Source organism: Rhea pennata, chromosome 1 (genome assembly GCF_028389875.1).
Source record: "Rhea pennata isolate bPtePen1 chromosome 1, bPtePen1.pri, whole genome shotgun sequence".
NCBI classification, from domain to species: domain Eukaryota; kingdom Metazoa; phylum Chordata; class Aves; order Rheiformes; family Rheidae; genus Rhea; species Rhea pennata.
The window spans coordinates 13947697-13962222 of record NC_084663.1 but is presented as its reverse complement, the minus strand read 5'-3'; the positions used below and the strand labels follow the sequence as shown (position 1 = coordinate 13962222).

Here is a 14526-nt window from a genome sequence, read left to right as displayed (position 1 = left end):
TGACAAATAACTTGAATTATTTATATAATAATTACTTAATAATTTAATTAATTCATTGTTTGGCAAATATGCTTTTGACAAGCACATGTTTGCACTGGAACTCTGGGAAGGTCTGAGCACTTTTTTTCCTGTTCTGTAGTCCTTTTAAATCTCACATTGTTAATCCTTTGAAATACAATATCACAGGTGACCACATCTTCAAGAAGCCTATGTCCAAATGATGCTAGTGAGTTATTCCCTCTTTCCCGAATAAATCTTTTTTTGAACAAAATGATTTTCTTTAGCTTCCACATTACTATATAGTAATTACGTGTAAGGAAGCTTTACATTTTTACGAAGTTTGAGCCATTTAAGAAGCCAAGAGAAGTTTTAAATTTTTGCATACTGAGCAATGCTCTTTCTTGACTTTTCTAATCTTTTAGTACTTCCATTTTGCACGAGAACATGGTGTCTCAAAACTGCCCAATGATTTAAATGGCCAGAGCCACCACTTCTGGTAAAAGCAAGATCCCTCTTCTGAAGATGTGCTCAATGCATGGACAGCTCTCCTGCTGAGACTGACCAATTTGTCAAAATAAACTAGTATTAAATTTCTTAATAAGCATCACAGCGAGTAGGTTAAGTTCCTTGAATGACTAGAAGTTGCTGCCACATCCCTGAGTTGTTTACTAAATGGAACAAATGCACCAGTCATCTCAAACACACAAGCAGGATTAACATTAATGTTTTGGTTTCTTCAGCTACCAGTGTGCAGTGGTACCACCAATACTCACGGGTGGGATCCAAATCAGGCAGCTTGTCCGAAGGTAGACCCTTAGAGAAAGGTAATTTCCCCAGGCTTCTTTTATACTCAAATGAGAGAAATAGCTACTTCCAAAGGGTAATTCAAGTCATCCTAAAATAGGGTCTAGCAAAGGCCAAGTGCCTCATACCCTGGAAGACTGTATTTTTTTCATTAATTATAAAAGAAATCTAGGTTGGCCAGGTACAACTTAGACATCCAGCTTTTAAGGGCTTTGTTTAGAACCTATGAATCCCACTTCAATGTTTGGGAATATCTGTAATGTTGGTTGGATGTTCTCTTAGAGGCAAGAGCAGACTAAATTTGTGAGAGCGTGAGGGGTTAACTGAAAGAACGAGCCTTAAAAAAATCACACCTCAGCCTAAAAAATTCTTCTTTTCTTGGAGCTAAAGTCAATGTCACTTGAAAGAGGAGATTAGAGGGAAGCACTTTTTCCCTTTTTCGTATTATTTTGTGTATTTACTAATACTTTGCATAGAATTAGGTTATCTTATTAGGGGTCACCTTAGCCCTTGCATAGCTGTCTTTTATTTGTGTGTGAGTTTTTTGGTTGGGCTTTTTTTGGTGACTGAGTAAACAGGAGCAAAATATGCTTTTAAAGACATACCATTAGACCTATGGATTGAGGGCTGTGAATAGAAAGCCTGAAAGTCCTGCTGTAGCTTTTTAAGCTTCTTATTTTTCAGGTTAATAATATTTTCCCAGACCTTTTAAGATCTTGTTTCATTAAATCATGCATAGAATAGCAAAAAAAAATCAAAAATATTGTAAAAGACATTAAAGTTTCATTTTCATTCCAAGTTCCTGCAGACCTACCTGTGCATATTCTGTATCATCTTGCTTCGCTTACAGCTTTTCTTATGTAGAGTAAATTCCTGTCTTTTCTTGTAAGAAGGACAAAGACCTTTCTCCTTCTCATCCTTCTTTTCTCCAAGGGAGCAGGGCACACCAAAGCCCTGTGCTCCCAGCTAGCCCTACTCCTAAGAGATTGGGAGTTATCAGCTTGAGGAGTTTGGTGCTGATCAGGAATGCAACCTCACAGGGCACTACTAAACCAAGGTTTAATGCTAAAAGCATTTAAAACTAAAGTCTGTTCCCTGAAGCTAATGATTTTAAACATGCACTCTTATGTTTAGCACAATATGTTAAATGCTGTCATGAGTCTTAATTTTGTTTTCCCTATCATCTCCTTACTCCTCTGTTGGAACGATTACACTTTTTTTTGTAGGTATGAGCAGGTTGTCCGGTAGTGCTAACAGAGCTGTAAAAAGAGTGTCAAAATTCATTTCACCCAGACCATTTTCTGCCCTGCAGTTCGGAAACGCGCTGGAGTCTCTCCATCCCTCCCCTCTTGCATGGACCTGTATGCCAAAGGCACAATTTTTCCTGCAGTATTTTCATCCTCCTGACTGACAGCATGATACCTGGATGTCTTTTGGTTACTGATTAGCTGCTGCCTCCCATTCGAATGACTTTTCCCTTATGACACTCTTCAGTACCTGTTTAGTGAGCGCACTTGCACACAGCACCTACCTGGCAGCTGTGGTAGCTAGATAGAAACTGTGGAATACATACATTTTTTTTCCCAGTGATGACATCTGGCTTGTTAGCTGACTTGGCTCCCATCTGTGCTGCAGACTCTGTTGCTAATGACTGTACAACCATTTCAGAGAGCTGGTTTGGGTCAAACTCTTACAGACCAGATGGGCTGATTCACCCTTCTGCAGAAAGGGGTATTTGGGGGGGGATGTTATATTTTTACTGATCTTTACATTTGGTAATCATAAAACAGACTTTCATCATAGAACGGTAAGTCTCTGAGACTGCTGCCTGGTGCTTGCCTGAATGCTGTCTCAGGCAACAGGGCTGCATAAAGCAATAGGACCTACCTGGCTAAATAGTGTGTGCTGTGACCGTCGCTGTTCTTGAGCTATGGGATTCTATTATGAATCAGACTGATGAGCGTATTCTAGCTCATCCTGGTTCCTATGGACATGCAAAGCATCTCACATGTGAGACATAGATTTTGACAACAGAAGATGCTTTTAGAAGCAGAAGAGGATCATGACTGAGCTTATGAGAGGATCATGAGGGGTGATGGCATTCCCAGTTATCTTGATGCTGCCTGCATTAGTTATAATCAGGTACGCCTCAGCTGAATATTGGAGACATATAAGGAAATTTGATGAGTGAGCAGCAGGACATCAATTAAAATTAACTGCTGCCATTATCAAAATAATGCAAATTGAAGAGAAGACATAAGCTAGTCTTACACCATAGAGTCACAATTAAAAATACCAGCTCAGCAATGGTACCAGGGCATGACTATAGACTGTCGGAGGGGAAAAAATTGGTAAGATTTTAGGGAGCACAAGAATGGGGTAGAGATTACTTCAAGTCTAGATGAATAAAGAGTTTCCAGGCTTATCCAAAATTCTGTCAATAAAATCAGTGATGCTGTCTTCGAAGGGATATTGCAGCTTTAGAGGAGTGTCAGAAAATGGCTATGGGAAAAATCAAGAAGATGGAAAAAATTTCATATAGAGAGAAAGATGAAAGAATTCGCATGGTTTAATGTAGAAAGGAGGAGGAGAAGGCAGGGAAGTGATAAAAGTACAACCTGCAGAGAAGACTGCAAGGAAGGCAGATCGGGAAGTTTCTTCTCCCTGTGTCATGACATGAGAACATTCAATGGAATTAAGATGTAGAGATTCAAAATCAGAGGGACTAATTCACAAAATGTCCAATGTAAGTTTGGAAATCATTTTCACTGGAAGCTGTTTATGCCAAGGATTTAAGGATCAGAAAGAGAGTGGAGATTTAGTGAGGATATAATAATTAGAATAAAAACTTTAACATGGCATTTTAAGGCCTAAACCAATTTCCAGTTGTAAGCGGTCAAGGTAAGATCTGGTGTAAGGAGCAGATTTGCCTGCTCTGGAGTTCTTGTGCCTTGTGTGAACCAGGCTGTTACACTGCTGCTCCGTCCAACAACTCACGTATGAGGCGCAGAATCAATGAGCCACATCAACTCTTACACCTTGAGTCCTCCACTGCTTACCATGACCATACTGGATTTCAGTAGAAACAATGTTAGCTATCTAACCACTGAGCCTGGAATGATGGCTGAGCTGAAAATCTTGCATCAGGCAGGAGGGGGAGGGTGCTTTGGATGGATCTTGTCCTAGCCAAAGTTCATTACTCTTCTCATCTACCCTGATTTTTTTCGCAGGCTAGTTCAGTTTTATGTACAGATTGGAAGCAAGACTATTGGGAATGCCTGCAACAAACCCAGAGCCAGGAACGAAGGTAAAGCCTCTTTTCATTATGATCAGCATTTTGCATTTTGAGTCTCTTACAGTGTATTTACCTTCTAGCAGCTTTACAAAATCAAAAAGATTGGGTTTTTTTTTTCATACAGATCAGTTAGCTCTTCACTTTTCACAGTGAATGGCAGAAGTTAACTAGTAAAACTATTTACTCTAATTTCAAGTTTGTATTTATATTTATTTCCACCAAGCCTGCTGCTGCTTTATCCATAAGAGTAACTTATTGGAGCTGTGGTAGTCTAAGAAAGACGGGATTTGTAAAAAGAGGTTAATTGTACTAACTGATAGGAAAACAAGTAAATTGGCACATACACACAGGATGTTCTTCTGGTCTGAAACAAGGCTTCAAGTTCAGGATAAAGTTTGCTTCTGTTTCCAACCTGAAGAGAGCTTGTATGCCTGAAAAGTTGTTCATCTTTTCAACTGCATAATGAAAGACTCCCTTTCACCCCATTCTCATGTGAGATTTACCTCAAGTGCAAAGTTATAAAGCTGTAGCTGTAAATATATTTAGCCTAAAAAAATATTTCCTAGCCATATCCCCTCTTATTTTATCCACATGTTTATGGTTTGGGGAGATGAGAGTGGATGGTTTGGGGATCTGGGAATGCTCAGCAGAATTTGGGGAGAAGATTCTCTGCTTGGGTAAAGTAGTTTAATTGTAGGAAGACAAATCAGTGATGTCTGGTAGATGACAAAACCTCATTTTCCTCTCAGTATAAATCATTTAGCATCAGTGACTGCTTGCTAACTTATGGCAGTCTTATCTCCATCTTTCAACTGAGATTACTCAGAGGATTTGCTTCTCCTCTCATGTACAACAGAATAAGTCACAAGCAAAACAACTCGCTTGGAAAATACTTCAATCTAAAACAGATTTGAGAAAAGAAATATACAGGAAGAGTGCTGTTTCTTTTGTCCTCTGGGCTCATAAGTGACTTAACTCTGTTTTGGTCCAGTTTTGCAGTGCTATAAGTAAGATGTAAGGGTTATCTTAAATTATCTAAATATTAAGATTTTTTTTAAGAATGCTGTGAGCTTGTGCAGGTATTATGAGCATTGTGAACTAACCGTACTGGCAGCTCAGCTATCAGAATTACAACCTAGTGTCCCACACAAACCATAAGGATTCCCGACATGGACTAAATACTGGCTATATTAAGAAAGTCATGTTATTCCTATGGTTTCTGTGGCACAATCATTAGTTTCACTGAGATTGTCATTCCCCCCCACCCCCAAAAAAGATTTGATCTTTTGAGTTTGGTGAGAATAGGCAGCACAACTTGTGGCAGCCAGTAAGGTTGTATCATCTTTCCAACAGGACTCTTTGTCCCCAAAATGCTCCTGGACCAGGAGCTGCTGGATGGGCAGAGGAGACACTTGCATGAGGTGGCATGTGGTGGCCTGGGGCTGGCAGCTCCTGCACACGGGATGAAGTGTTGCCCCCATTTTTCTGCTCAGTCTGAGTAACTTCCTTAATGTTGCATACAGGGCTTGTCATTCAGTACACAACTGATAACGGGATCACCTGGCATTTGCTGCGGGAGCTGGATTTCATGTCCTACCTGGAACCCCAGATTGTTTCAATAGACTTACCTCGGGAGGCCAAAACCCCCGCAACTGCCTTCAGGTGGTGGCAACCCCAGCATGGTAAGCAAAGCAGTCCTGAAAATTCATTAAGCAACACTTCTCCCTATGGACATGTTCTGCAGAAATCTTAACTTACCAAAATAGATTCTGATGAACAGTCTGCATTCTGAAAGGGTTTTTGAAAGTAAATTCTGAAAGTATTTAAGCTTAGCTGAGTCACAGTCTATTGCACCAAATGGCTTATTGGGCTTCAGACTAAAGTTGTTTCAGAGCTAGGTTTAAACCAAAAGCCCTAAGAGAAAACAGAGAGGGGAAAGTGGGAAAAGACTACAGAGAAAATACTCCAGAAGATTACTGGATTTACCTAAGTATGCAATGACCTTGAATGCAAAGTAGCCTACACATTTTATTTCATTTTTTGTCTGTTTTGGAAGAGGAGGTGTAATTTGGCCTTGAGTCTGCCTACCCAGTGGTTGACATCTCCCTCTATTAATATCTCTACACTCCAAAGCAAGACCACTGTCCCCTGTCTCAGGGTCACCGAGTCCTGCTCCCTCTGCAGCTCAGCCAAAGCCCATTCAGCCAGGGCTCATTTCCCACATCCTTAGCTGAAAGCAAAACCCTGGTGCTGACTGATTTCCACAACTGCTGTGAGAGCGCCCACCTTGCATGGGGGCAAACTGCCACTATTAAAACTATCCTGATTAAGCAACCAACCTTTGTGCAAGCTCCCAGATCCCTGTTTTTCATCTGGAAATAGAAGGTGATACTCAAATATATAGCAAAGTACATTTTACAGCAATTCTCTGGGGAAAAAACATACAGCTTACAGTCAGGTAATCAGGGTATGTAGCTTCTTGGATATCATTTATCATTTTGATGGCTGTTTTTAATTTGTACATTTGCTTAAGATTTATGTGATAGAGTTAATTGTCCTCACAAGGCAAGAAAGTAGACAAGGCAAGAGGGAGGTGATTTAATTAAGAAGCTGCTTCATTTGGGAAAAATGCTGAACAATAACTGATACATCACAGACCATCATTCTGCCATGATCGCTTGCACTGCTCAGTGGTGCAGTGTCAGTCCTGATGCTCCCTACCTGTGTCCTGCCAGTGGCCACTTGTGCTGTGGGGCTCCTGGGTGACATCCATCCTTGCTGAGACCAGTCACTCTGAGACAACCTGATGGCAGGCCTGAAGTTCCCAGTAAAGAAGATGGAGTTTATGACTGGAGGCTGAAATACCACTCTCTCTATACCAGTGCCAATAGGTGACAATCATTTCTCATAAAAGAAATTAGTTCTTTCAGAGATGGTCCTTTGTTTATCATAACTCAGTGAAGAGTGGCCTTAAAGCCCATGACCCATGTCATGGCGTGTAGCCCTGGCACATAGCTGTGAGCTCACATTTCATTGTAATGTATATTCTTCTCTTGTGAAGGAATGACAGTGGATGTAAGTAAGTAAGATGATGTTTCGAGGGTGCCAGTAGAAAGGTGGATTGGGGTGATGGGGATTGTAGGCTGGAGAGCAAGAAGAGAGAAGTTTCCAAGAAGAAGGTGAACAATGCTTCTATGAATATCATCTAAATCAAGAGCTTTCAGCATTTTCATCATGAGATATCCTCTTCCGTAGTAAAAAACTTCAGGAGCTAGACAGAGGCCTTTCCGATTTAGCTGTGTGGCATCATGCAAAAGTTGCGACCCACAAAATGAAACCTCCCAATCGAAGGGCTCAAGGAGTGTCTTGTTCAAAATTAGAGAGAGTGCATGATGTCAAAGGCATTCAAGCTTGAGAAATGAAGAGGAAAATATCTGTGTTTCTCTGAAATAGAAACATACCCTAGAGTCAAGGTTAATCCTTGAGCAATGTGTTAGTCACATCTAACAAAACGATTCTGACTGACTGAACACTGCTCATGAGCTGGATGCAGGATGTGGGCATAACAAATAACTGACAGGGACTCCACTAACCTGCCTGTTCGTCTGTTTATAGGGAAGCATTCAGCCCAGTGGGCTTTGGATGATGTCCTTATAGGAATGAATGACAGTTCTCAGACTGGTTTCCAGGAGAAATTTGATGGAACTGTGGATTTACAAGCAAGCTGGTACAGAATACAAGGAGGTCAAGTAGACATCGACTGCCTGTCTATGGATACTGCTCTGATGTTCAGTGAAAACACTGGTATGTGTCACCAAACACTGCTACATCCATATGTGCCTGTTTTATAAACTGTGGCTAGAATACGTTTTTACAAGATGGGAAGTATACAAACATTCAAGTACATAATAATCTGCAGGGAAGAAAAGGTTGAAAAAGAAGCTAAAAATGCAGATTACGAATAGGAATGTGAATGATAGTAGTGAAAGTATATGAAGAAGGTATATATACATTCTTTTGTTCTTTCTTTTTTTAGGAAAACCTCGTTATGCTGAGACTTGGGATTTCCATGTATCAGCTTCCACTTTTTTGCAATTTGAGCTGAGCATGGGTTGCAGCAAGCCATTCAGCAATTCCCATAGCATCCACCTGCAGTATTCTTTAAATAATGGAAGAGACTGGCACTTGGTGACAGAGGAGTGTGTCCCACCAACCATCGGCTGTCAGCACTACACTGAGAGCTCAACCTACACTTCAGAAAGGTTCCAAAACTGGAAGAGAATTACGGTCTACCTTCCACCCGCAACTAAGTGAGCAGTGTTCTTCTGGCCATCTAACATGACATAGATTTTGCTGATCTAATTTGAACAAACATCCACTAGCTTGGGAATTTTCTGCATGTCTGTTAAATTATTAAATGTGTGTTGTCACGCCACCAGACTCTTAAATATCACAGCAAAATATTTCATCAGATAGAATGCAGGAATTTAAGGAAGTACCACATTTCTATCACAGCAAGAGCTGTAATGCTAAACTAAGCTTTTCTGAGATTCTAAGATTCTTTTATTAAGATTTACCCAATAAGAAGCAGGGATTATTGCACCAACCCATCCTTTCATTTGAAAGTATTTTCTGTCTTTGCACATAAGGTCTAATGTTATTTGTCATCAAAGATTTAGGCCTTTTAATCATGACATTCAGCTTTACTGGATGCGCCACCTCCAGTCTTCTCACAGGGAGGAGAATTAGGTGTATTTCTTAATGACATTACACTGTTCTAAATGGATGTGACAGATATGCTGACATCTACCTCTCTGATAAACCATACTCAAGTTCAGAAATACCAAATGACAATGAGAGTTCTTAACATTACTCAGAATAGTTCTGTAATCTTCAAAGCATCCTACACATTATTGCTATAAATTTCACCGCCTAGAAAATATGGTGGTACGGAAGGTCATATACTAGATGAGCCAGGGCTAGGATTAACATCTCAGTTTCTAATCCCATAGTTCACTCCACAAGATCATGCATCTGCTTCCCAAGAGTCTTCTTCCCAAGAATAATGACATCCTGGTCCTGTTGAAATCAGTGGGTAGTTCTGGCTGTGTTGGTCCAGGGTCAGCTTCACAGCACATATCTTGTCTGAAAGAAATCTAAGATGCTCTAACCAATAGCATTTTGATAGATGTTTTTTTTCCAAAATGCTTTCCCCATCTGAGCATAGCAAGGCAGTCAGAAATTACAGCACTGTGCATGCACGTGCATATTTGTACATACATATTCATGAATATGTTGTTATATGTATATATTAACATATATTAACGTTGTTTCTTCTTTACATGACACTGAACACAAATGAACTTCTATTGCTTCTTACTTTAGTAAAGTAACTATATTGTTTTAACCCTGCTAGCAATGTGTAGAGCTATTGAATGCTAATGTAGCTAACTTTTTGCTCAATCACTTTGCTGACCTGTAAGTGTCGCAGTAATGGTGACATTCTCGGTTTTCATTCAAGGCATCTCCTTTAGAGTCTGCTGAACTTTGTCTGAAAACTAATTTGAGGAGTCATTCCAATTTCAACTGGAATATGATTTTCATGTGATTCTAGCACCTTTTCATACCTGACTCATGCTTAGGAGTCAGGCTGGTTAATACACTGTCATTCTCCTGAAGCCTGTGGAAGTTGTTATTAAGCGCTGTGTTGAGCAGACATTTTGAAGCTTGAAACACATTCATTCTGCTTTTCTAGCTCTCCCAGAACTCGGTTCAGATGGATTCAATACAACTATGCTCCCGGCGTTGATTCTTGGGCTATTGATAATGTTGTCCTGGCTACTGGATGCCCCTGGATGTGCTCAGGCCACGGCAGCTGTGATGCAGGTCACTGTGTGTAAGTAGGAACCTGCTCTACATTCCTAATACAAAGGATGTTGTTTTTTATTTAGGGCAGGTGGATAATACCTTTTCCTGCCAATTTGTTGCTAGGTGTGACAGAGGTTTTGGCGGTCCGTACTGCGTCCCTGTCGTTCCTCTCCCTTCTGTCCTGAAGGATGACTTCAATGGTAACTTGCATCCAGACCTTTGGCCTGAGGTCTACGGCGCCGAGAGGGGAAACCTGAACGGTGATACCATCAAGTCTGGAACAGCTCTCATCTTTAAAGGGGTCAGAAACTACTTATATTGAAAAAGTGAATGAAAACCAGCAGGGTTAAAAATATACTTTATATTTTTCATTGTTTTCCTCATACATTTATTTCAAAGGCTTTAGGCTAAAATTTGGCATCTTATGTTTTCCTGCCCCAAATATGCACCATGTTCGTCACATTTTTTTTTATGAACAAATGTTTTTTGTCTCATTTTTGGCTATTAATTTCATTTGTGATGTCAAGTTTAATAAATTCCTCCTTAACCATCAAAAGAAATGAATGAAACTCTGTGCTTGAGATTTTTGAGGCCAAGTGACTGATTTGGAAATATGGTACACATTACAATCAATGGCATTTGTGTCTTGAAATCCCCTGATTGGCTTTTGAATATTTTGAATGATACAGATTAGACAGCACTGTAGTCTATTTAATTAATGTTTATGTAGTTAGAATGTGTTTTACTTAATTTTATCTTTTTAAAGTTTTCTAGCTCTTTATACATTTTTTTAAAAAATTAAAGGTTTAAAAGGGCCAGAAAAGACCATATTTTCCAAACCTTTCACTTCTTCTACAAAACAGGAAAATACCTGTCCCCAAGAAAAGCTTTTATTCCTGTAAGCACACAAATTTTGTGTTCTCATATGAGTGTTTTTCATTTGATACTGAATCCATTGCCTCTGAAACAAAGTGTAATTGTAACTTTGAGTATAGAAATTATTTCTATATAAATATTTCTTTGTGAAACTTCAGCTCCAGAGCATCCTCTTAGGTAATTTAAATTACAGCTGAGGATGTGAATTGTCTTCAGCATGGATTGGTTGTTCCTGTAGGTTGTTCTCCCAGGGAAAGGGTTTGGAGAAAGAGGGAAGCTCTGTGAGGCTGCGTCTGCCAGCCCTCTGCAGAACTGGGACCAGGTCTGGCCCCAGGATCCGCAAAACATCGAGCTCTTCTGTTTAAGTGGACGGGGCCTTGAGACTGACTATGAGGTTTTGTGCCTGCTCCTTTTCTATACTGCTCTGATGCTAAGTCAAGAGGTTGCCCGAGGAGAGGATATTTGTACAAAACATATACAGAAAAGGGTGCCTGGAGAGGAGGCTTCTTGCCTCAAAATAAGGGCACTTAATTACTATATGTTCTGCAGAAAAAATGAGTGTCCTGGCTTGGACTTGATGTCCTCCTAAGTCAGCCGCTGTGATTACAGATCACATCCCAGCATGAACTGCATGGGTGTACAACTGTCTGAACATGGTCACGCAGCTGGCCTGTGGCAGTTATCTCACACCTACATCGAGCATTTGCTGTTACTACATCTCATTTTGCAAGAAGTTTCACTATCTCCATTTTCTGTCTGGGAAAAAATGTGGGACCAAGAGCTGACTTCTTCTGCGACCAGCAGTCGCTAACAGACAATGTCCAGGCAATAGCAGGCTGCAGAATGTCTCAAGTAAGGGAAACTGAGATTTGCACTGTATATTCTGTGTTTTCAGGAAGGACTGAGAATGCTTGTCTCGAGAGATCTGGACTGCACTAATACCATGTACATCCAGTTTTCGTTTAAGTTTATAGCCAAAGGTAAGATCACTGTTGATTTCATATCACGTCTCTAGCTGTACTTGGTAGCATCACAGAGAAAAGTATGGATTTACATTTTCAACTTTAGTGCACAATTGCCAGTTTAGTATACAGAACTTGCTACCAGACTAGGTCATCAACCATATATGCAGCTTCTAAGAAAAAAAGTGGTTTCTAAAACAACAAAACTAGCCCTTTCTTTGAGCACAAAAGAAACAGGATAGCTCAAGATTTTTGGAGATTTTGCAGTATGTTGGGACATGCATGTATCAATTTTTTAAGCTCAAAAGATGGTGCCAATGATAAATTGCTTAAGGGACTGGTAAGCAATTTGCAAATGTCAGCCCAGTGGATTAAATATTGTTCCCGTTTGACTTCCTAGCAGGTACTGTATACATGAGTAAAAACTATGCAATTCTAATTAATTGTGTATGAAAACTAGGCGACATTTACAAGCCAAATTTACAAGTTGGTGTAACCAGCCCGAGGCAGTTTCTCTAGTATGAATATGCTCAAGCAACCAATTCACTCCTATCCGGTTCCAAGCATCTGCCTTCTCTGGGCTTGTCAAATACTTTCATCTGTGAGGAGTTACACAGTGGGGAACCACTAACTTGGTAAAATGCTTCAATCACTTCCATGTAGTTTGAGACCTTTTTCCTTGAGTTTCTCATAAAACTATGGCTTCAAGGCTGAATGCTCAGCATGCAAAACCCCTATGGGAATGGCATGTTTGCATGCAAATCTGATGGAAAATGAAAGATGTTCTTAGCTTCTGCAGGACTAGGCCCTAACTTACTTGTTCCTTTGCCAAAGGACAAGATGAAAACAGTTTTGAACCATCTTTCTTCCTAAATAAAAATCTTAGACAAATCTGTCTGAGCAGTTAAAAATGTAGGTCTTTGAGAATTCAGTTTGATTCCATTTAATGGACATTTAATCACATACATTTGTCTATTTATTACTATTGTTCAAAATTTTTGTGGAAAAGAGAGAAAACATTAATAACCAAAAATATGACATGTCCTAAGACAATAACATGTGCAATAATCCATGTTTAAAAGTAAAATCTTTTGTGAAGGCTTCTTTTGCAAAACTAGCCCTTGAAAATATTTTTAAATATGATCATTGCTACAATATTAAAACTGTTACCAGCAAAAATATTGTTCCAAAAAGCAGAAATAGGCAACGGCTCAAGGCTGGATGTTGATACTTGACTCACAGGAAGTGAAGCAGTGAAACTGCAGGCAAAATCTTTTCGGATTAAGTCTGCATTGCTTGCGAGTCCTCGGCCCGAATCCAGGCACCTTGACCCAACAAGCTCACTAATGTTGAGCGCAGATTAATACCGTTTGGCACGTATCTCAGCCGTAAGCGGCGTGTTGATTGCTGCTAATCGCCACGCACAAGCTGAAGGGAGCTCGTAGCTCGCGGCGCGGCGGGCGAGCTCGGGCGGGAGCGCGCGGGCTCTGCGCCCTGCCTCGAGCAAGCCCCGCGGTCCGAGAGCGGGACGGGGAGAAGCTCTCGGCCCGCACCGCCCGGCGAGGCGGCGCTTGAGCAGCCGGCCCCCGCGGCGGGGGCTGAGCTGCCGGCTGCTGCCCTGGCGCCGAGCTGGTCCCCGCTTGGCGCTGCGAGGCGGCAGGAGCGTGGGTTCGTCCGGGGGATCCCAGCGAAGGGGCGCCGGCGGCGAGCGAGGGCTGCGAACAGCCTCTGCTGACTTTTTAAAGCCGTTAATAAAAGGAGGAGGAACTGGTAGTCAGAAAGCGTAGATTTTGCTCTCTGTTCTGCCACCGATTTTTAGAGCCAAACTTTGCTGCTCTTTTTTCTTAAAACTTAATAATAAAGATCTGAGCTTTCTGCTAATTCTATGATTTCTGGGCATGACTATGTTCTCATCAGTGTAGTCAGAACCATAGACTATAAATTTGTGAAGATAAGGACTATGTTTTTATCTGTGGATGCTACAGATAATGATGATAATATCTGGTACCTGGGAACAACAAACAAATAAATATTGAATTACTGGAAGATGTCTATGGTGCAAGGAGCTGATCTGTTCTGATCTAAAAAATTATAACACTTAGGTAGCTTCTCATCTAAATAAACTAACTGTGACCAAACATATAATCAACAGCAATGTAAATTTACTGCCTAATTCATTAGCATTTCTCAGGCAGACATGCAAGGAAAAGCTCAAGATGCATAATACACATGTAACAGCTTAAGTTGTTATGAGAACAAGGCCGTGTTTGGTAATAGATGTCTGAGTAATCTAATTATATTTACACTTGAAGGAACATTTAGAGATAATGCTTTCTAAAAACAGATTATAATGAACATAAATGCATATCCCCTCTGCTCTAGGTACCCCGGAGAGGTCTCACTCCATTCTGCTGCAATATTCCATCAGTGGTGGCATCACTTGGCACCTAATAGATGAGTTTTACTTCACACAGACTACGGATGTTCTCTTTATTAATGTTCCACTGCCGCACACAGCCCAAGCCAACGCGACACGTTTCAGGCTCTGGCAACCTTACAACAACGGTAAGGAAGCGACCCCCCTGAGTCTCCAGGCACACGCATGCATAGCTGTGTGTTTATGAGGGGCTGGACTCAACAAGAATTAAGACTCTTAAATCTTGTTTCTCATATTTCAAATCCTTCAGTTAAAATTACCACGAAATAATATTTAAATGTCTT

At 40.6% G+C, this 14526-nt stretch overlaps 1 protein-coding gene across 1 annotated transcript in view; it reads left to right on the top strand.

The window, feature by feature from the left end:
• Window positions 1-14526, top strand: part of RELN (reelin) — a gene marked incomplete at its 5' end in the record, with an annotated part of 298882 nt that overhangs the window by 232798 nt on the left and 51558 nt on the right. The window contains 8 exons of the mRNA XM_062580854.1: window positions 4035-4111; window positions 5623-5781; window positions 7715-7903; window positions 8136-8409; window positions 9855-9995; window positions 10091-10268; window positions 11739-11823; window positions 14188-14370. Coding sequence (XP_062436838.1) covers window positions 4035-4111; window positions 5623-5781; window positions 7715-7903; window positions 8136-8409; window positions 9855-9995; window positions 10091-10268; window positions 11739-11823; window positions 14188-14370 — 1286 coding nt within the window. The remainder of the gene's footprint in view (window positions 1-4034; window positions 4112-5622; window positions 5782-7714; window positions 7904-8135; window positions 8410-9854; window positions 9996-10090; window positions 10269-11738; window positions 11824-14187; window positions 14371-14526) is intronic.